At 56.6% G+C, this 22,311-nt stretch overlaps 1 protein-coding gene and 1 long non-coding RNA gene across 2 annotated transcripts in view; one reads left to right on the forward strand and one right to left on the reverse strand.

Moving 5' to 3' along the window:
• Positions 1-22,311, forward strand: part of ANXA11 (annexin A11) — a 39,910-nt gene that overhangs the window by 14,910 nt on the left and 2,689 nt on the right. The window contains exons 2-12 of the mRNA XM_077895187.1: positions 8,398-8,460; positions 10,296-10,408; positions 11,261-11,653; positions 12,892-12,979; positions 13,224-13,318; positions 13,929-14,042; positions 15,734-15,824; positions 16,206-16,285; positions 16,421-16,477; positions 18,537-18,630; positions 21,273-21,368. Coding sequence (XP_077751313.1) covers positions 8,406-8,460; positions 10,296-10,408; positions 11,261-11,653; positions 12,892-12,979; positions 13,224-13,318; positions 13,929-14,042; positions 15,734-15,824; positions 16,206-16,285; positions 16,421-16,477; positions 18,537-18,630; positions 21,273-21,368 — 1,276 coding nt within the window. The 5' untranslated portion in view covers positions 8,398-8,405. The remainder of the gene's footprint in view (positions 1-8,397; positions 8,461-10,295; positions 10,409-11,260; positions 11,654-12,891; positions 12,980-13,223; positions 13,319-13,928; positions 14,043-15,733; positions 15,825-16,205; positions 16,286-16,420; positions 16,478-18,536; positions 18,631-21,272; positions 21,369-22,311) is intronic.
• LOC144312443 (uncharacterized) lies at positions 1,438-5,113 on the reverse strand. The gene is made up of 2 exons (XR_013377921.1): positions 4,535-5,113; positions 1,438-3,526 (listed from the first exon to the last, which is right to left on the reverse strand). It is a non-coding gene; the product is annotated as an uncharacterized LOC144312443 (long non-coding RNA).

Consider the following 22,311-nt stretch of genomic DNA (forward strand, 5'->3'; position numbering starts at 1 on the left):
ACATCAGGCTGTTTGTGCTTGCCACAGCTGAGCTGGGAGTGGGGTCCAGGGTGTTGCTGAGCCAGCTCTAGGGACTGTATGTGGCGGAGCTCTGGCTGTGCCTGGCTTCCCTCCTGCCCCCTGCCCGTAGGTGTGGGGAGAGGGAAGAGGTGCGAGCCTAGACACCCGAGGATCTCTGGATTGTCCTGCCAGGATGAATGGCCTTGGCAAACCCTGCTTCAAAGCGTATTTACTGCCCTTAATTCTGCCCTGGGGAGAGGGGTCTTAAGGTAGGCCACCTGTGGCGGGACTGGCTGGACCCCCAAACTAGCCAGCCGGGCGCGGGTTGTGCAGCATGGCCCTGTTAGGACCAAGCAGGTGGCAGGCAGGCTTCTACCATGGGTCGTCCCCCCAGGTGTGTTTCTGGCTTCAGTAAACAGGGTCCCTGGTGTATTTTAGCTGCAGAATGAACTAAGGGAGGGTGGTGGTGGAAATTAGTCTTCAAGGTCCCTTCCAATGCGAACATTTGTGAGTCTGTAAACCTGGGATTGGGGTAAAAACCTAAAGAGGTGTCCCCTTTAGGAGTCCTAAAATGCAAAAGGAAGGATGAGCCCTGAGAGGGGAAGCCCCTCCATCCCCCCTTCACACCCTTGGGAGAGCAGGGTCTGGGGAGATCTGGACCTGGCTCCAGGTCACTGGTCAGGATCCTTTTCCGTAGGAGATTCTTGGAAGTGGATTACTTTTTTTTTCTGAGAGAGAGCGCACGCGAGGGAGAAAACACGTACGTGGTGAAGGAGGAGCAGAGGGAGAGGGAGAGAGAATCTTAAGACTGTGCCCAGCACAGAGCCTGACACAGGGCCCAATCTCATGACCCTGAGATCATGACCTGAGCTGAAATCAAGAGTCGGATGTTTAACTGACTCAGCCACCCATGTGCCCCAAGGAAGTGGATTATTTTAAGTGGATGTTTCTGTCTTGCTTTGGGCCTCATTCACGCCGTGTCTGGATCATTGCCTCCTCTTGTCCGGCGCAGTGACCTGGGGAGGAATGCCCACCACTCCCAGGGCGGTGTATGGAGGCCAGAGGCTGCCCAGACTGGCTGAGGCCAGCTAACTCTTCATCTCCCCAAACAGTGCCAGGAGGAATGTCAGGTAGGAATGTGTGCCGTTAATTACACCTGAGTCCGCCCAAACCTGGCCTGTACTGCAGCGAGGAGAGTCTGCAGATAAGCGGATCTCTTGCTTTAAAGCAGTTGTATGAACACATGAACATACACCGCACACACACACACGCACGTGCATTTACGTGGGTGCTTTTGGAGGGGGTCTTGAGTTACACATTAGAAACTGCTCAGTGGAGACCTTGCAGTAGAGGGTCAGACCTTTGGTTTTCTCTTTGTGCCTTTCTGGTTCTGTTTGAATTTCCCTCCAGTGTGTTCTAATCTTTTTATTTTATTCCTTTATTCTGTTTTTTAATTGTTATTTTTAAATGTAATTTATTTTTAAAGCAGTTTTAGGGTCACAGCAAAATGGAGTGGAAAGTACATCACTATCAACACCATCAATATCCATGATCAGCACCCGTCAGCGGGGGGGGGGGGGGGGGGAGGACATTTGTTGCAATTGATGAACCTACGTGGTCACATCCAGAGTCCATAGTTTATTTCAGGGTTCACTTCTGGTGTTGTATGTTCGTGGGTTTTGACGAACGAACCCGCCACTTTAATATCATACAGAATAGTTCCACTGGTCTAAAAAACATCCTCTGTGCTTTGCATGTTCACCCTCCCTGCTCCGTAATTCCTGGAAACCACTGATCTTTTTACCAAGGATTAGTTCTACCTTTTCCAGACTGTTGAGAGTTGAAATCACGCAGCCTGTAGTGTAGCCTTTTCTTATTTGTACTTCAGCGCCCCGCGTGTCTTTTCATGGGTTGATGGCACACGTCTTCTAATACTGACTAATGTTTCATGGGTATCTATCCATTCACCTACTTAAGGCGTCTTGGTTGCCTTCAAATGTAGATCATTATGAATAAAGGTGCTGTGAACATGTGTGTGCAGGTTTTTGCGTGGACAAGTTTTCAGCTCACTGGGTTGAATACCAAGCACTACTGGGTCAGGTGCTGAGAATGTGTTTACTTTTTTTTTTTTTTTTTTAAAGATTTTACTTATTTATTCATGAGAGACACACAGAGAGAGAGAGAGAGGCACAGACACAGGCAGAGGGAGAAGCAGGCTCCATGCAGGGAGCCCGATGTGGGACTTGATCCCAGGACCCCGGGATCACGCCCTGAGCCGAAGGCAGGCGCTAAACCACTGAGCCACCCGAGCTGCCCTGTGTTTACTTTTATAAGAAACCACCTGATCGGGAGGTTTTGCATTTGCACCCGCGGTGAGCAAGAGTTCTATCGCTCCCATCCTCACCAGCACTTGGTGTCTTCACTGTTCAGGACTCTGGGCGTTCTGATAAGTACGTGGTGGTACCTCATTGTTTAATCTGCAATTGCTGAATGATGTCCAATGGGGAGCATCTTGGCATGTGCCCAGATGCCATCTGTGGGTCTTCTTTGGTGAAATGTCCGGGTCTTTTGCCCATTTTTCTAATCAGGTTGTTTTCTTACCATTGAGTCTTGAAGAGTTCTTTTCTCTATTTTGGAGAACAGTTCTTTTATCAGATGTGTCTTTTGTAGACTTTTTCTCCCAGTTGGTGGCTCGTCTTCTCTTTGTTTTTAAAAATATATCAGCAGAGAATCATCTGAGCCGCATGACTTTTTAAGCTCTATATTTAAATTCTTGTATAAAGACAGATTGAGGATTTAATATTAAAAGATGAATATACAAATGAGTGCTCCAGCCCCCGGGCTGGGGAAGGGCAGTGCGGAGGTCCTCCCACAACAGCCTCCACTTAGTCCAGGCCTGCTCGGTGTGCTGCTAGGCACACAGGGGCGGGAGGCCTCAGGGATGATGCTTCCAGGCCTCGGCCTCTGCTCAGCGCCACCCTGCTGCAAGCTCTGTCCCCATCCATGTCCCTCACCGGCCTTCTGGGGAAAAGGCTTCTGGATCCTCGGGCCGGGCGTGGCATGCCGCCACCCGCCCCTCCTTTCCCTTCCATGGAAGTCAGGCTGGACTCCCAGAGGCCCCCGTGTCCATCTCCCCTTGTTGAAGTGGGGAAATGACAAAGCTCTCCGTTACGGGGGAGGGAGGTGAGTGAGTGGGAGAAGTGAGATTCTTCTTGTTCTGGATGACTCTGCCCTTCTGCCAACACATCATTTCTAGATTCCTGTGTTTGAGGACTCTGGCTGCTGCCCTGTGGAGCCCTTGAAAGTTAACGGTATACTTGCATGTGTACACACAACTTTAGGAAACAGGCCCTCTTACAGCCCTTGGCAAGCCAAGCCCTGTGTACCCACCGTATACCTTCACTTGGCACCTCGAGGCTTGGCTCTGATGGAATCCTGGGACGCCCAGGTCTTGTGCTCGCTTGCCCTCAGAGCTGACTACTGGGAGTCAAGGCTGGATGGTAAACACCGGCAGGTGTCCCAGTACCTGAAAGGAAGGAGTGTTTCCTGGAGTGCAGAGCACAGAATCGCTGGGGGTGGGGATGGGTCCTTGTTTAGATTTCAGAGTCCTGGGCCCATCCCAGGTTGACGGGGCCAGCATGACTGGGGCCAGCGCATAGGTGTTTTCGGCGAGCTGTCCAGAAGCTTCTCAGGCAAGATGAAGCAGTGTGGTCCGTAGTCAGGCAGCATCAGCACCACCAGGAAGTGTGTGCAAAACACCGATTTGAGCGCCTATCCCAAACCTCCCAATTCCAAGCATGTGGGAAGGGACCCAGCGATCTGAGGTGTAACAAGTCCAACAGGTGATTACTTTGCAGACCGAAGCTTGAGAAGCCTGAGAGGGCCACAGCTGGATGAAATCGAGTGCCTAGCAGCAGGTGGATGGCCCAGGGAGGAAGCAAGGGTGGTGGCCACACCATACAGGCCCCAAAGCGGCAGGACTGGAGGCTGGAAGGTCCCCAGGGGCTGGTCTCTAAGAACTGGAGCGATCCCTACAGAAGCCACCTGCCTACCATGTGGAATAAATCTCTCCGGGGAGCCCCCGTGTCACCGTCCTGACCAGAGCCACCGCAGAACGGGCGGTGTGCCAGGCCTGCCAGATGGCATCAGCGATGTGAAGCGTCCCTGCCCGGGTACCTTTCTTCTTTGCTAAAGGACAGACGTAGCAGAAGGTGTGGTACTGGTGGACGCCGAAGAGGAAGCCAGTCTGCTCGGTTGTAACTCCCTGTGTTCTCTGTGGTGGGGAGTGAGTGCTGGGCAGGCGGCCGCGGGGAGAGGAAGGTGAGGAGCCCCTAGAAGCCCTGCTTGAGGGCAGCCCAGGGGGCTCAGTGGTTTAGCGCCGCCTTCAGCCCAGCGTGGGATCCTGGAGACCCGGGATCGAGTCCCACGTCAGGCTCCCTGCAGGGAGCCTGTTTCTCCCTCTGCCTGTGTCTCTGCCTCTCTCTCTCTGTCTCTCATGAATAAATAAAAAATAAAAAGACCTGCTTGAGCTCACCTCTGAGCGGGGACATGGTGGCCCCCGGGTGCCAGGAACACCATCACCAAGTACGGCAGGCCCGGGTGGGGACCTCTTTTGAGCAAAAGTGGAGGCGGCGGTTACCCATGACTGGCTCATGAGCAGATTTCTTCATGTCCAGAAAGGGGAAAGCACGCAGACATTGTGGGTGGGAGAGCTGAATCCAAGCAGCCTCCCAAGGGGCAGGGATGGGGCGCCCCGAGGCGCCCTAGGCCCTCCGGCTGCCGTGGCTCTGCTCCTGGGGAATCCTTCGGCAGCTGAACCAACTGGAGGGCTCGCAGGCCCGGGCCGTATGTTAGAGTCCTCATGGGAGGCGGCCCCTCTTTAAACCATGGAGAAGTGCGTGGGAAACGCGCGTGGTGCCGTGGAGAGAATGGCTGCACCTGCTGTCGTGGCTGGGGCGTGGTCGGCAGGGACTATTCAGGAGTGTTGTCCTTGGCCCTTTTCCTACCAGTGACCTGGAAGAAAGCAAATGTCACGCTTACCAAGCAAAGCTGAGCACTACGATGTTGGGTGCTGGGGCGTTGGACACCTCAGCGGGCCGAGCAGCAGATAGAATGTGCGGGAGGAGTTTAACAGGATGTGCACCAGGGCTCCTTGTCCAGAACACTCTGTGTCCCAACCCGTGGCGGGGGGGGGGGGGGGGGTGTTGTCTGGCCCTGCCCCGTGCTCTTCAGGGACCACAGCTGGGGCCTTGGGTTCTGAGGAGAGCTCCGAGACCCAGAAGGGAGTGTATTGCAGACGGGAGGTGGGGAAATGAGGCCGCTCTCGAGAGGGCCAGACTGGAGGTGGTGTCTTGGGGGGTGGGGGGAGACCCAGGGATGAAGGCCTGCTGCTTGGATGGGATTAGACCTGGCTCACCGCCCTCACTGCCGAGGGACAGCTTTTAACTCTTGCTGGGAAGTCTGTGAAGCCCTCCTGGGAAGGGTGCCATCACCCTGGGAGCAGCCCGAGGCTGCCCTGGGCGCCTGCCCTGGGTGGGGAGACCAGCGGACCCTCTGGGTCTGGGTCCCCCGTATGTTTATGTAGTACTGCTAACCCCAGGCTTGGAGCTGGGCTGCCCGGGGCTGAATAGACCCTATGTGAGTTATTCAGATCTTGGAAGAACAACCGTGGCCTCAGCTGAGCTCAGAAATCCCCGCCTGAATTGGGCCTTTTTTAAAGTTGTTTTTTTAATAGGCAGTACATGCATGTGGCCAAAAAAATGCAAATATAAACAGTAAGCTTCATGTCTAACCCCAGATTTCCCTTCCAAAGGCAACCAGTGTCACCAGGTTTCTTGTTTATCGTTCCAGGGATGGGGTGTGTGTGTGTGTGTGTGTGTACACCACTGAGTTTGTCTACATTTTCTTTTTTTAAAAATATTAGCTTAGTAAACACACAGTGTACACCTTGATTTCACATCCCCGTATATAGAATTGGCTAATTATAAAAATAGCTACAGAGCATTTACTGTATGGATCTGCTTGGATCCACTTCATCAGCCTGCTGCAGTTGGACAGATAGTTAGGGGTTTGTTATAACAGAATGTCCCAGTAAAATCCATGTCCCCGTCACTTTACACAGGTCTAAGTGTGCCTGGGAAATAAATTTCCAGAAGGTGAGTTTCTGGTTCAGAGCTTGTATTTCACATTTTGACATCTCTGTGCTTGTAATTGGCAAATCTCTTAGCATCTTAGTGTGGGTAAAACCTTCGGTTCCTTTCCTATAATTCCCTGTTTGCTCATTTGTTTCTCTACTGGTCATGGGGCTTAGGTGTTTTTTTTTTTTTTTAATTGCAAAACATTTTTCTTAAATTTGTCATTTCTCTTTTTGTTGTTTTCTTTGTTTCTTATTGTGCAGAACTTTAATTTTATGTCTTTGGAGTTCAGGGCTGCTTCTTATATTTAAATCTCTGGCTGAGATTTGTTTTGTTTTGTTTTTTAAAGATTTTATTTATCTTTTTCACTATCCCACAAACAGGGGGAGCAGCAGGGAGGGGGAGAAGCAGGCTCCCCACTGAGCAGGGAGCCTGATGTGGAGCTGGATCCCAGAATCCAGGGATCATGACCTGAGCCAAAGGCAGACACAACCAGCTGAGCCACCTGGGGACCCTGAGATTAGTTTTGGTGTTTTGATTTGTGTTTTTCCCCCCCTTCTGGTGGATGGGGCCTTTTGGCCTCATTCCTCTGGGAAGAGACCGGAAGAGTGGGGAGGGGTCTTTGGTAGCCGGAGTTTCTGCTTAATGGTGGTCTCCAGAGGAAGGGTGTCAGGGACACGACCGCAGCTCTTGCTGACCTCACGCAGGGCTCTTCCGTCAGAAGGTTCCTGGCCCACGCATCATTCAGATATCCAGCCCTCCTCATCAGCAGGGTCTGAGGATTCTAACAGGAGGGTCAGGCTGAGGGCAGGGTCTGGGAGGGGGTTTTGTGCTGAAGGCTCAGCCAACCACAGGGAGAGGAATCAGACCGAGGGCAAGACCACGGGAGCTCCCAACCCCCTCACCACAGCATGTAAGGGAACAGGGCTTTGGCCCGTGCCGTAGGTAGCCAGTTCTAGCTCTCCAAGTCCCTAGGCCATCATCTGGCTTCTGCTGCTTTACCTACAGTCACCTCTGGATGCACTGGCCCAAACAGAACCCCACGCCCTCATTCAGTGGGCCCTGTGGGGACCAGTGTGGCACCTTAAGGAAGCCCTTCAGCCTCCTTGCAAACAGCAGGCGCAGACCCCCACTGTAGCTGTGAAGGGCAACTCAAATCTTACAGGTGAATGGTGGCATCGAGAGCAGTAGTTCTCAAAGTGGGGTCCCTGCACCAGCAGCATCACCTGGAAATGAGTTAGAAATGCAGCTTCTGGTTCTATGGACTCAAACCTCAGTGGAGCCCAGCTGTGTGTTTAACAGGCCCTTATGGCAGTTCTGATGCACACATTGCACCTTGAAAACTAGGTTGGGGCCTGATGCACCACAGGGAGCAGGTCACCTGGGGTCAGCAGGTATAATGGTTTAAGGGGGCCTGCGGGTCTCCTGACATCCTCACCTGTCACTGGACGCCTCTGCAGACTGCAGCAGCCACTGATGAGCAAAAGGAAGTAGGTTGCATGACAGTCTGAGTGGCTCGGGTCGCAGCAGGTCTGGGTCCCTCCAGGCAGTTTAAGTGGCATGGGGCATGGCAGAGGGATCTGTAGACAGAGGGACTTTGTGAGAGCAGCTATCCCACCCTGCACCAACAGGCAAGAGCCCTGGATTCCAGGCCTTTCTCCTTCCCTACTCCTGATCTGCAAGTCACTTACCCTTTCCGAGCTCCAGCCACCTCACTTGCCCTCATTCCCCATCCTGGATCACATGAGCGCTCCTGAGGTCCCTTGTCTCTAGGACTGGTGATCTCCTGCCACCTTCCCATGTCTGATGAGCCAGAGGTTGGAGAATGAAAAATGTAGCTCGGGGGCAGATCCACTATGGTCGGAGGCCACTGTGGATAGCTTGGGGTCTATAGACTGGGCTCTGGCTGGATGGAGACAAAGACACTGGAAAATAAAGACAAATAGATCTGGGCCCCTGAGAATGAGGCAGTGCATGCTCGCCTCTGAGCTCCACGTGCGTGGAATCCTGTGTCAGCAGAGGGAGAGTGAAGCGTGGAGGGATGGGGGTCTGCAGAGAAACACAACTACGGGTGTGGTGCACATGGACATGGGCATGGGCCTGCCCCTGTTTGTCGTCTCTAGCTGGGGGCCTAGCAGACATGGACGGTCACTTGGGTTGGTCCCGGTCAGGCTTGATGCAGCCTGTCCCCCTGCAGGGGCCTGGCTTGTGGCTGGTAGGAGCTCCTGGCAGAGGCTGAGCATGTTTTCCTCTTCCCTTTCAGATCGGACCATGAGCTACCCAGGCTATCCTCCGCCCGCAGGAGGCTACCCCCCAGCTGCACCAGGTGAGAGGGGCTGGGGTGGGCCGGGGAGGGAACGTCCTCTCTGCTCAATGTCCAGGAGCAGACAGGGAGAGAGTAACAGTGCTTTCCAGTCCTCTCTCTACCCTGAGGGGTACATGGGGAGGAGCTGGAGAAAATCCTGGACCCAGGGGCCAGGAAAGGCCTGGATTTGAAGCCAAGGCAAGTCCAGGACCCAGTTTCTTGCTTTCTTAGCTGATAGCAGCAGGCAAATGCCTTCTTTGCTCTGGGACTCTGTTTTCTTCTTTGCAAATGGTTTCAGGTATCTCTCCCTCACCGGGTTGCCCCAGATACTAAGATAGCCAAGTAAAGCCCTTGGCACTGTCGTCCAAAGCACTGTTAGGTGACGACTGCCCTTCCATTACTTCTCCTACCCTGAGCTTGAGCTGCATGGTTTTGCAGCAGCAGGGTTCCCCCCAGCCACAGGAGGAAGTGGAGGCAGTCGCCAAGGGTCACATGTTCCTGCTGCAGCTGCCAGAAGCTGTGGGCTGATAGCACTGGGGCTGCACCCACAGTCAGGCCATCAGATCCCGGCCCCACCTACAGCACATCGCTTCATGCTTAGAAATCAGCTTCTCTGGCCTTGGCCCCTCCTAGGTTCCTGAAATGATACTGGGTCCCCATGGTAGCGGGGGAGACGAGAGGATCATTACAGGCTGGTCATCCTGAGGTTGCCTGAGCCGCGCTCCCCTCACTCCACAAGACCTGTGGGCACATTCATTTCCCAGAGCAAAGGTCCTTGAGTCTGAGCACTCATGACCCTGCAGGTCATTGGTGCCCACCTTGCCATTCAACAGGTAGAGAACAGGTCTGGAGCAGGGAGGTGGCTCGGCCACCATCATTGCCCTCTGAACAAGGCCAAGCCCAGGTCTGTCAGTGTTGACCTCGCGGTTGGTCCTCTCCCCGGTAGGGACCTGCGGTGTGTCCTGGCACTGCCACCACCACCTCCACCACACCAGGCAGCAGAGAGCGAGCAGGCTGGTGATTCCATCCTCAGGGTCTTTCACTGCCCTGGTCAGAAAGGCATCTAACAGGCCAACGGCCCACACAGCGATGCTAGCTGCCTCGCCACTTATCCCAGTGCCCACTGCACCATGGGAGCCCCGCACAGGTGGTAGGCCTTCGTCCTCACCCAGTTTGAGGCAAACTAATTATTACCCCTCATGGCAGCTGAGGACGCTGAACTAGAGGGGCTGAGTGCCTCGCCGCAGGGCACACACCGGGTCCCTCTGGGTTCAGAGCTGGGGCTTTTTACTGCTGTTCCCCAGCTGCCCCCCTTGTAGGGATGTGTGTCAGTGTGCGTGACCCAGCCCCGTCTCCCTCCACCCTGTCGTCCTCGTCTCCCTGCCCTTCACAGACCGTGATTGCAAACAACCTGGTCAGCAGGACACCCACCCTAACCTGCCACGCTTTTGCCTCACTGTGGGTTCTCTGGGTGGTCTGAGCTTACTGCTGTCCTGGGTCAGCACGCTGTCCCCAAATGACACCTGTTTTTATGTCTGTATTCCTGTTCCATGATGGTGAGCCCAGCAGGGCAGTTCTGTCCTTGGCCTGTCTACCTCCTTTATCCCATAGAGGTAATACGTGCGAGTGTTTGCTGAACCCCACCTTCCTCTCTGGAAGAAGAGGAAGGTTCCTGCTCTTCTCTTCCTTTGGCAGCAGGATTGGGTTCGAGTTTCTTGCCCGTTTTCCATGGGGTCTGTAGCAGTGTCCGCGAGGCCCTGCTTGGCCTCCCCTCCTGAGCACCCGAGAGCTTGATGCTGTGCCTTTCCCCGCGGGGAGTGCTGGCACGGCGCTGAAGGGCTTGGTGTTGCTTTCAGGTGGCGGTGCCTGGGGAGGTGCTGGCTACCCCCCACCCAGCATGCCCCCCATCGGGCTGGATAACATGGCCAACTACGCAGGGCAGTTCAACCAGGACTACCTCTCGGGAATGGTGAGTCCAGCGCCCCTGCTGGGGCTGCCCCTGGGGGTCACTCCTGCATGGCCGGAGGGACGAAGGCTGCTGGCCTTGGTGGCTTCAGAGGCGTCTCCGTGTGTGTACCTGCGGGCACCGAGTATCGGGCTGCTGAGGGGTCTCGTCAGGGCTCTGCCCACCATCCTCTGTAAAAGGGGTGCACATTGGGTTTCCTTTCAGCTCTGAATAGGATGGGGGTGGTGCCTTCATAGATTATGTATTGTGCACCTTTGATGTGAGCTCAGCATAGGGTGAGGAGAGAGGTGAGGGTCTGTGTGTGCGCGTGTGTTGTGTGCCAGTGCACGTGCATGTGCGTATTTGTGTGTGTGTGTGTGTGTGGATGACTATCTGCTCGGGCCTGGGAGCGGGTGCCTGGGAGCGTAGGCAGACATGCTACTTCTATTTGTTAATTGGCTTGTAAAATAATATATTTTATCACCTAAGAACAAATGCTTGCTCTCTGTCAGCTGTGCAGCCAGTCCGCGGCCTCATTTGTGCCCGGCTTGCTCTAGGCACCAGGCATATGTGCCCACAACAAACCAAAATCTCAGCCCTGAATTTCTTCTCTCCTGGGAAGCAGACAGTTGCCATTAGTAAAACTGTGGCAATAGGACAAATAGGTGCCTGAGGGCAGATAAAAAGGCCAGGAGTGCAGGTAGAGGGGACAGGGGACAGTAGTTTTGGGTTGGGTGACGAGGTTGGGCCTCGCTGAGAAGCCAGGGATGCTCGGACTCTGTGCTGCAGGGCTCGGGTCAGGGAAGGACAGATGGACAGGGTGTGGCCATGTTCCTCAGGGGCCGTTCATCTTAGGCTTGCTTTGTGCACTTTCAGGCATCCAACATGTCCGGGACATTCGGAGGAGCCAACGTGCCAAACCTATACCCTGGGGCCCCCGGCGGGGGTTACCCTCCCATGCCCCCTGGGGGTTTTGGGCAGCCCCCTTCCGCCCAGCAGCCTGTTCCTCCGTATGGAATGTATCCGCCCCCTGGAGGGAACCCGCCCTCTGGGATGCCTTCATACCCGCCATACCCAGGGGCCCCTGTGCCAGGCCAGCCCATGCCGCCCCCTGGACAGCAGCCCCCAGGGCCCTACCCCGGACAGCCGCCAATGACCTACCCTGGGCAGCCGCCAATGCCACCTCCTGGGCAGCAGCAGCAGCCAGTGCCAAGCTACCCAGGATACCTGGGGTCCGGGACCGTCACCCCTGCTGTGCCTCCAGCCCGGGTGAGTGCCCGCCCTGCACTGCCCTTCGTGTCCCAAAGGCCTGAGACTCGTGGCCCTGTGTCCTCTGCCAGCAAGGCCAGGGAGGGTGCAGCGGACGGAGAAAGGCTCCGTCCTCCCTCTGTCACTTCCTGTTGTAACAGAGTTGCTTTCTCTCCGGTTCCCCACCCCTGCTTTGTGTTCTTAGGGACCTTAGGGAGCTGCCTTGTTTCTCGCAGTTTGTTTAGATGTTCCATGTGCACGTTGGATCTGAACGTTTCAGGGTACTCGTCATTCCTCCCGTGTCATTTACCTCCTTGGCCCTGTGCTTTGTAGGAACTGCCCGGCCCCCTGGCCTCAGGCCTTGTGCCCAATGGGGCTTAGACTTCATTCCCACAGGTGCCTCTCAGGCTGGTCTTGGAGGGTTCTGGAAACCTCCCTTGGCTAGGGAAGATTGTTGGCAGTTCCTTCGGGGCCGCTCTCGGCTCATTTTGGAGAGCATTTCTTGTTTGCAGTGCCTAGAATTCATTGTCATGGTTACATGGCCAAGCCAGCCAAGCACAGGGCTAGTGGTATGTGCTCAAGTACTATAATTAGCCCGAGGGTCCCTCTCCTCCCTGCCACCACTCTCCCCTACCCCTGCCCTAGTCTCTATCTTTCCTCTGCCTTCCCCCTCAGCCCTTCTCTGAGCTTCTCTCCTCAACTCTGTGAACACCAGTAGTCCCAGAAGCTAATCCACCAGGAGACCACTTAGACCGGATCCCTTATTTGCTGGGGAGTGCAGCTGCCAGTGCCAGGAAAAGCAGTGTGAGTTCGGGAGTAGTCAGGTGGTGTGAACCGTGGTAAAGGCCGGACACCTGCATTTCTGGAGGGAGCACCTATTTCTCGTTTGCTCAGAGGTGCTCCATGGACTACCCAGACCCTGCTAGGACGGCTCTAATATGTGCTCACATGTGCTAGGGCCGTGAGGCTCCCACGCCCCCCCCCCCATCAGGAACCCAGGCCCGGTCCTGGAGGACCTGGACATAGGGCAGATTTTTAGCATTAGGACTCAGAGATGCTTCTAGCCACGAACCAGGCTTCTGCCTCAGCACCAGAACATGAGGACCTGTCATGGTCACAGTGGGCTCGCTCAATTATTCATTGCTGTCTCCTTCAGGTACCCCAGCGTGTAGTAAAAAGGTCACGTTCAGAGCCTGGGGTGGGGAAGTCTTGCACTTGGGGGGAAACGACATCTCACCTGAGTCTGTTTGTCCGAGCAGTTTGGAAACCGAGGCACCATCACAGATGCTCCTGGCTTTGACCCCTTGCGAGATGCTGAGGTCCTGCGGAAAGCTATGAAGGGCTTTGGTGAGGGACCCCCGGTGGCTCAGGTCCTAAGTGCTCCCCGGACCGCCAGGCAGTTCCGTGGTGGCTCCGTGCAGGGTTTCTGGGAGGAGGGACCCAGGTCCTGGTGGTGGTGGTGGAAGAGGACGTAGATGTGGGCGGGCAGGTGAGATGCCCAGGAGAATGGAAGGGCCCGGGCCAGGGAAGCTGCCAGCACAGTGCATCCCCACGCCCCCAGCCCTGCCTCATCCACTGCTTCTTCCCACAGGGACCGACGAGCAGGCCATCATCGACTGCCTGGGGAGCCGCTCCAACAAGCAGCGGCAGCAGATCCTCCTGTCCTTCAAGACTGCTTATGGCAAGGTGAGTAGGGGAGGAAAGGGAACTGAGGCACATCCTCTAGCACAGCCCCACTCACCCCTGCTTTTCTTTGGTGCCAGTGAGCCCAGGTCTCCTGGCTTCGCATTAAGGCCCATGAGGGCATTTCCTGCCGCCCACCCAGCAGTGGCCTCCTGGCCGACAGCATCCCCTAGCACAAAAGATGCTCACTCCCACCCGGCTGGTTTTTCCTCCCCGGGACCCAGGCTGTTAATCCCTGCCCTCTCCACGACCACCTTAGGAGGTGTCGCTGGTAGAGGAGCTTTGAAGGAAAAGTCTCTCAGTTGTGCATAAATGCAAGGGGATGTATTTTGAACCTCTGGACTTGTGAACCTTAGGTAAAACACTGGGTGAGTTGAACAGACTGGTGTCCCAAGCCAGTGCTTCTCCAGCTTGGGTACCCCACGGGCCCCCTGGAAGCTGAGCTGATCGCAGGCCAGCTCTGCGTGTCTGGGCTGGCTGAGATTTGGCTTTCCTGCCAGCCCCTGGCTGATGCGGTGCTGCTGCTGGTCCTCAGATCTGGGATATTGTCCCAGTTAGGTGAGAATCCACCTCCTATAGATTCTCAAATAAGTCTGTTTGAATATTCGATCAGGATTTGATCAAAGACCTGAAATCTGAACTGTCAGGAAACTTTGAGAAGACAATCTTGGCTCTAATGAAGACCCCCGTCCTCTTCGATGTTTATGAGATAAAGGATGCCATCAAGGTGCGTGCACGTTTGTGTTGATGCGTGTGTTCGTTTGCTCACGTGGACGGACAGGCCAGAGAAAGTCCTGAACTGCACGGTGGGGCTTAACCTGTTCATTAGCTGCTGTTGTAAGTGTGGTCCCTGGACCCTCCCAGGTTGGAAGAGGCAAAACAGGTGTCCTTCATCATCAGCAGGCATCTGAACCTGTCCGTCCTAAAAGCATGGCAGCTGCGTGGTAGAGGAGGCTGGTGGTGACATGGTGATGGAAGAGGGGTACGGGGCCGCGGGTGGTATGATCCTCCTTCATCTAGGACTCTGTATTAGCGCACAACAGAAACACTCTGGAGGGCTTTCAGGAAAACCGAGGTGTAGAATTGGCTTTGAGGAGAAAGGAGAGCTGTCTGGCTTGAGGAGGGCCGGGCACAGGCAGGATTGCTCTCGTCTCTGCTCCTTCCCGAGTGCCCACTTTGTTCTGCCCTCAGGGGGCAGAGGATCCCTGTGGACCCCCGTCCATTTACTTCTCCAGAGAATCAGCCACGGAGAAGACCTGTCCCTCAGTCCAGATTCCAAATAGAAGCAGACTCTGACTGTCCTCAGTCCAGTCACTTGTGACCAAGGGGAGGATCCTGTACCTTCCATACGGTCCTGTGGCTCCCGGGCCCCACAGCAGGTGTCCTGCGGATGGGAGGGGGGCAGCCCCCACAGAAGGGGGAAACCCCTCTGAATCGAACAGGTGCTCCAGAAGGAATCCGTCATTTTTCAGAGGCCTGATAGGCACAGTGACTTTTCCTGCGGAAACCCTCAGACATACCCTCCTCCCGGGAGGGGCAGGGGGCAGCTGGGACGGCACCCAGGGAGTGGCCCCCTGACCCCTGGACGCCCCCCGCTGGCTTCACGAGGGGATGGCTTAGGAAACAGAAACAGCACAGGTCTGGGGTCCTCTGTCACTGGGCATCCGTATGGGAATGTGGACGCTCCTTGTGTGGTGAGCACTGAGCAAGGTGGGGAACAGAAGCTCTTGGTGCCCCGAGGACCCTAACAGTTGTGGTCATCGTGACAGTAGCCACCCCGTGCTGTGCTTCTTAGGGGACCGTACTGTTCTGAGTGCTTCACGCGCATCACCCTTAGTCCTCAGGGCTTTCCGGGGGGTGGTGGTAGCAGCGCAGAGACGTGAAGGCCGGTGCCCGGGTTCAAGCCAGCCTAGCCGCCGGGTGCTGCCTGCGTCCTCTACCACGTGGCCCTCTCTCGGCCTCGCTGGCGCTGCCCCTGGGTGTCTTCAGACACTCCGCAGTCCAGTCCACGGCTCTCACGTGTCCACACTGCTACTCTGGCTTCATACCCGTTTTTCAGTTGTGTCTTGTCTCATTCATGAGCTGAACTTGGAATAAAACAGATCCGGGTTTACTGTATGGCCTCGGACAAGTCGCTACACCTCTCTGATGCTCAGTTCCCCGGTGGGGGAATGGGCCTGGTCCTTCGTGTGACCTCAGTTGGTCACCACGTCACCGCCACTATCTGGGACCGGCCCGGGCCTGGGGCGCTGGAAGGGAGCCTGGCTGCCCGGGGCCCAGGGAGCAGCTGCCGTCCCGCGGGGGGCGCGTACCTGGGTTGGCAGCCGCTACGGCGGGGTTCCTGCCGGGGCACAGGGCACCCGCGCTCTTCCCAGGGTGCCGGTGAGGAGCCGCGGTTTGTGTTCTCTGCCACCTTAGGGGGCCGGCACTGACGAAGCCTGCTTGATCGAGATCTTGGCCTCCCGCAGCAACGAGCACATCCGGGAGTTAAGCAGAGCCTACAAAACAGGTGAGGCTGGCGTCTGGCCTCAGCCCTCCAGACTCCAGTGCTTTTTTGGCCTTGGCCGCACCCTCTCCCACGGCCTCGTAGACCTTCCTGGCCTTCTTATCACCTCATCTCCTGCCACCCCCAACACGCGGGGCTTTGATCCCTGACCCAGCCCTGCCTGCTGTTGACACACGGGGCAGGTGACTATGGTAAGGGAGGGGTGAGGGGTGTGGCTCCGCCGAGCCTGACAGAGACCAGGTCGGCCTGGAAGTCACAGCCCCTGTGTCCCTGGAGGGCGTGTGGAGCACCTGTCTCATCGCACCTGGGGCTTCGGGCCCTTCTCCTTCCTGTGTCTGCTGCTGACTGGCTGCAGAGTGGGCCTTCCCCTTGTCTCCTTTTCAGAATTCAAAAAGACCCTGGAGGAGGCTATCCGAAGCGACACGTCAGGGCACTTTCAGCGGCTCCTCATCTCTCTGTCTCAGGTACCTCTACCACGGCAGAGCTGGGGCTCAGAGCAGAGAGGGGTGGATCACTGAGCTCTGAGGAAAAGGCAGGGGGACGGAGGAGGCCCCGCAACTCAGGCAGCAGCCTTGACCATACCGCCTGCTTCCTTTCAGGGAAACCGGGATGAGAGCACCAACGTGGACATGACGCTGGTGCAGAGGGACGCCCAGGTGGGTGTGATGGCCAGGTGCCCCACTTGGGCTTCCCGAGTCAGGGGGCACCCCCACTTTCTTGCTCCACGAGGGAGGAGCTCTGGGGTGGGAAGAGCAAGTGATAAGGAGCAGGTTCCGGATGCTGTGAGTCTCGATGGGCTCTGCTGCTTACCAGCCATGCGGCCAGGAGCGTCCTGCAGCCTCTGTAGGCTTCTGACTCCCCCTTGGCGTGAACCTGGGTGACAGTCAATATGACACGAGTCGGTAGGGGATTATGGATGTGGGGTTTCACATGACCTGGTCCTCCTCCTGCATTCGGTTGTGACTGTCCTTGTGTTTGCAGGTGGGCAGACTCTACACTTGCCCGTTAGGCTTTTGAAGGTCAGAGCCCAGAAACCAGCTGTCACTTTAGTTACATGGCCTTAGATTCTGCCCTCGGCCCGGCTGGGCCTGACTGTAGACTCTAGGCAAAGGTCTCTCACCGTTCCATCTCTTTGACGGACCATCTGAGCGCCTCCCTAGAGGAGCTTGGGTTTCCCACTAATGAACTCAGACCGCAGCAGTCTGGCCGGAGAGAGCCACAGCTTCCTGGTGGGATGGAGCCAGCGAGGCCTGTCCTCTGCCTCTGTCGCTCCTGCAGCCCCCAGCCCGGCGTTCGCCAGGAGCTGCAAGCAGTCGCCTTATCTCTGCCGTCTGGGAGGCAGACGGGACCTCTGTGGACGTCCCTCTTTTTAGGGCTGGAAGACAGCTGCTTTTCTGGGCTGGTCCGTTTCCTTTCCAAATGGGGAAACTGAGGCTCAGAAAGGTAGAGCGTTGTGCATGGAGGAACCTGGAGGCAGGGACTGGATCAGGGCCCAGACTCCGGGCTTGTTCCATGGGCCCCGGCAGCACCCCAGAGGCCCTCCTTTGAGGTCTGCCTTTGCAGCTCCCTGGCCTGAGGCATCTGCTCCCGTGTCTGGACTCAGGGCTGGGCATCCCCAGGGTCCCAGCAGCCCTGGTCCTCGCCCTGGTGGGAATGCTATCTCCGCTTCCCTGTCTGCTAGACAGGCCGGGCTGTTCCCTGGCCGAGGAAGACGCTGCCTCACTCTCAAGGTTTTGTGTCCACTTCTCTGTTGTCTCAGGTGTGGACCTTGACCTTGGGATCTCTAAGCCCCCGGTGGCTGCCCTCCTCCCCTGGCCGTCAGTGCCTTGAGATCTAAGAGCCACTGCCTGAGGCCTGGAGAGCACTTCTGGGCCATCTGGTGCCAGGGTGGCAAATTGGCAAATAGTTGGGGCTCAGACTTGCAAAAATGTGATAGGCAAGTGCGAATCCTGCCCGCTGGCAAACACCGTGCTGGTATACACAGGGGCACTGGGGAAGTGCCCGCTACGTGCTGTCCCACGTCCACAATTATAGTCTGTTCGTCGTCATGGTGTTCATTGTCATCGTTTGTTGCCCCTATGGATAGGGACACTCCTTACAAAGATTGGGAAATTTTACATAGAAATCTGGATTTCGGGCAACAGTGGGTCTGTGCTCCTCTACGAAAGTGCCCGGCAGGTGCTGAGAAGTGATCACCCCTGCGCGTGCTTACCCTTCACCCGCACCGCCCTCTGGCCTTATGCTGGCCTATTTCCCTCATTTCAGCTCCCCAGCTAACCCCTTTAGGCCTTCAAGTGTGTGACCTTGAATCTAATCTGACCTTCACATTTCAGAGATGAAGTGGGGCTCCAAGCGGGGGTCCTGTGGCAAGTTGGCAGCAGAGCTAGGACTCCGGCCCAGCCCCTGTTTTGTGCTCCCCTCCCCATCGCCTGCTGCCTCCTCTCTGGGTTCCTGTCCTGGCTTCAGTTGGCCTGGGTTCTCCTGGTCCTGAGTGTCCCATCCCCGTCCCCCACCCCGCACACCCACCCTGCCTCAGAATCCTGTGTTACCTAGCAAGATGTGTGGATGGTGTCTGGTTCTGCATGGTGCTTGGAGCACAGCCAGGGCACTGGTCCCGCTTCCCTCCTTGGTGGGCCTGCAGGGCTGACCTAGGTGGCCTGGGCCTGGTCTCTGGGGCGAGGCCTGCACTGTATACCTGTCTTCCCCTCTGTCCAGGAGCTGTATGCGGCTGGGGAGAACCGCCTGGGAACAGATGAGTCCAAGTTCAACGCAATTCTGTGCTCCCGGAGCCGGGCCCACCTGGTGGCAGGTAAGGTGGGCCCCAGCCGCCCTGGGGGCAGATAAATGAGGGCAGATGAGGTATGATGGGGAGACTTGGCAGTTTGCAAGTCTGGGGTGGGGTTTACTCTTCCTTGAAAGAGCCCCCTGGTGGTGATGTAAAAGATCTTAGCAGCGGGTTTCTCGAGTTTTTCTGTGCATCTGGTTCTGGGCGAAAGCAAAGGAAGGTGTGAGAGAAGTGGCCGCCTCCTCCCGCTGCTGTCCTTATCCACCAGAATGTGGAAATCAGAGTTGAGAGAGCCTTCAAGAGCACCTGATCCAGCGCCGTACAAAGCGCAGCAGACAGACATGAGCACAACAACCCATCCTACATTGTACAGAAGTACATTGTTTAGTCATTCAGGATCTGTAAACCAAGCTCCTGCCAAGTGCCGGGGCCAGGAGTGGACATGGGGAAGAGCATTATGGAATCTTCGCTGTCCTGAGGCTCACATCCTTGTTCTGGGAGACAGGCAGTAAACAAAAATTAAGTAAAATCTGTGCCAGATGGTAAATCCCTTGTTGAGAGACAGTAAAGTTAGAAACGGTTAGGGAGTGGCACAGGGGTCAGGGATGGTGCTAGGGATGGTGCTTGGGGTGGTCCTTGCTGAGCTAATGGTGTTTGAGTTGAAAACATGAGAGAGCTGCACGTGCAAAGGCCCTGAGCAGGGTGGGCAGGGGGTTCCCAGCACGACTGAGAAATAGCAAAGGGGGTCGGTGAGGCTGGGGCGGGTGGCGTGAGTGAGAACTGGAGGAGGCGAGAGATGGTGGGTGGCCTTGTGGACAATTGCACAGACTTGGGTTTTCATCCTGAGTAAAACCAGGAGGCACTGGAGGGCTCTGGTTGGTCGGGGGATGTGATTTCACTTAGATTTTACATGTTGTTGGCTGTTGTGTTGTAAAGGGTGGAGAGTTCAGTTGTGGAGCAGGAGAGCATCTGGGAGGCTGCCTCAGTGGTGCCGGGGAGAGGCTGGTGGCCTGGACCCAGTAGCAGGGGTCGCAGGCAGGAGGGGCCGATTCCGGGCCTGCTTGCTGATGCTTGGACGTGGGGTGTGAGGTGGAGGATAGCACGAGCTTGTCTCCCAGCCGGGCTGGCGGAGGAGGGGAATCCGTCCCTCCTGAAGTCAGGAAGCTGTGGATGGAGCCGGCTTAGGGGGAGAGAATCGGGAGGCTTGGGCTAGAGAGTCCAGGTGGGCAGCTGGGTTTAGGACTCCAGAGGTCAGGAGAAGTCTGGGCTGCAGATGGAAGCTCGGGAGCTCTGGTTGGGTCATTGGTGTCTGGGGCCTTGGGACCGTAAGAAGTTCCCTCGGGAGAGAAACTGGAGAGATCCTGTGTTGCTCAGGGCCCTGGCCGGCACAGGAGACCAAGGAGCCAGAGGAAGGGAAAGGCTAGCACGTGAGGCTATGACAATGACAGTGCACTGAGCATCACGGTGTGGAGGGGAGAGCCAGACACCTGTGCACCTGTTCTGTGCGAGCACTGAGGCCGTGCTGCACCCGGCAGGCGCTTGCGAGCTCCCGTTAGGCTGAGGGAGCGGCGGGGGCTGGGGGCCGGGCAGCTGGGGAGTCAGGTCACCCAGCTGGAAGCTCCAGAGCACGTACGTCTTGGTCTCCAGCCACACTGCAGTGAGTGAACACATTCCCATCTTAGTCATTATTTAATGAGTAGAGACTATAGAAGTCACTCCTCAAAACTATGGTTTCTCAAGTATTATTACTAAAGAGAAAAGCAAAGGAGGTGATCTGAAGAAAACACTAAGGGATGAGGCTCCTAGAGACGCAGCAGAAACCATGACACTGCCATGCAGATAGCAGAAGTTCGGGGAGCAGTGGCAGAAACTGAGCCCCAGGCAGGGGAAGCAGGTTTACATCCGGGGTCAGAGCTGCAGCTAGGACTCGGAGGGACCCCTATGCCGCCTGCCTCGCGAGCAGCCTGGAGTCCAGCTGCCATGGGGGCCCGATGGGTGTCAGCACACAGTCCGATAGGCAACACAGACCCGTGGAACGGTGGAGAAGGAACGTGGGTGGGCACGGGCCGGAAGTGAGGGGGTCTGAGAAGAACGCAAATCCTGTCGCCATGTGTGGAGGGTGCTGGGTGGGGTATCGAGGCATGACCTGGGCGAGCCTGAGCTGCCAGGAGCGCGGTGAACAACCTGCCTGACATGAGAGCCGGGTGGGCCCGGTCAGTAGGGCCACGTGGGGTACAGCGAGCGACGGTGGGAGGCCTCCTCACCGTGTGTCCTGTGTTGGTTTGCTCGGGGCCACAGCAAAGTACCCCGGGCCGGGTGACGTGCACGACAGATGCTTATTTTCTCCCCGTGCTGGGGGCTAGGAGGCCAACACCGAGGCGCGGGTGGGATTCGTGTCTTTGAGGCCTGCCCCCGGCTTGCGGGGTGGCCAGCTGCTCGCCATGTCTAACAGGCACGTCCCCTGTGTGTGCGTCCCTGGCGTCCCCATGTGTGTCCAGATCTCTTCTTACAAGGACACTGGTCAGATTGGATCAGGACCCACACTAAGGCCTCGTTTTAACCGGATCACCTCTTTAGAGGCTGTATGTGCAAAACAGTCACTATCTGAGGTGACTCTGTGGGGACAGAATTCAGTCCGTAACTTGTCCCTTCTCTCTTCCCACTAGTTTTCAACGAGTATCAGCGGATGACAGGTCGCGACATTGAGAAGAGCATCTGCCGGGAGATGTCCGGGGACCTGGAGCAGGGCATGCTGGCCGTGGGTAGGCGTCTCGGGCCTGCCTTGCCGCCTGCGCGCCTGGGGCCGGGGTGCACTGTCCGTTCTCCGGGTGCTCACCACCGTCCGGCTGTGGGGCAGCGCAGCGAACACACAGACGCCAAGCCCTGTGCCTCAGTGGTGGGAAACCCGCCTGCTGCCCAGGCGGCGGCGCCGTACCTCCCAGCTGCCCTGGAGGTGTCTGGTTTCTATTTCAAGCGCCACCCTGGGGAAGGGAGCAGCAGTGTGGGCACCAGTGGGAGGGCAGCCAGCTGCTCCCCCGGAGGAAGATGACTCATATCCTGCCAAGTTTCCTCCAAAAATACATCCCTGCAGGCAGTTGTCAGATGTTTGTGATGGAAACACGTGGAAAGATTTCTACTTGCAACAGCAAAACAGGCCCTTGCTAAGGAAAGCTGGCGGAGCTCCTGGAACAGAGGGGCGCCCCTTGCAGCGCCGGTGCCCTCTGCAGCAGGGCCTCACGGGCCCCACAGCCACCCCTGTGAGGGCTTGGCCCACCGGCGGAGGCCTCGCTGCCTCTCTGTGCCCTGTGGGAAGGTCACAGCATGCCCGTCTTTTGCTGCGCTTTTCCTGGGACTCTCGCTGGGGCAGATGATGAGTCCTCCTCGTTTCCCTGCATGTCCTCCCATGATACAGGGATCGTGGCCTGAGGCATTCACCCCACTCAGCCGTTCCCTGTCCGTGGGGGTCACAGTCCCTAGCTTGCCCTGCGTATAGAACACGGTTCCTTGCCACCGGCCAGATTTCTCCCCCTGCGTGGCTCCTTTCACCACATTGTTGACAGGGAGGAGGTTGAGGTTGGGGTCCAGGCTCAGCGTGTTTCTGTTCCAAAGAGCCAGAGCCAAGGTCACAGATAATTGAGCCGGGAGGAGAATGCAGAGAGGAAGGTGGATGTTTCACGTGCAGCCTCCTACGAGGACACTCTTTCT

Source organism: Canis aureus, chromosome 4 (genome assembly GCF_053574225.1).
Source record: "Canis aureus isolate CA01 chromosome 4, VMU_Caureus_v.1.0, whole genome shotgun sequence".
Classification (NCBI taxonomy): Eukaryota; Metazoa; Chordata; class Mammalia; order Carnivora; family Canidae; genus Canis; species Canis aureus.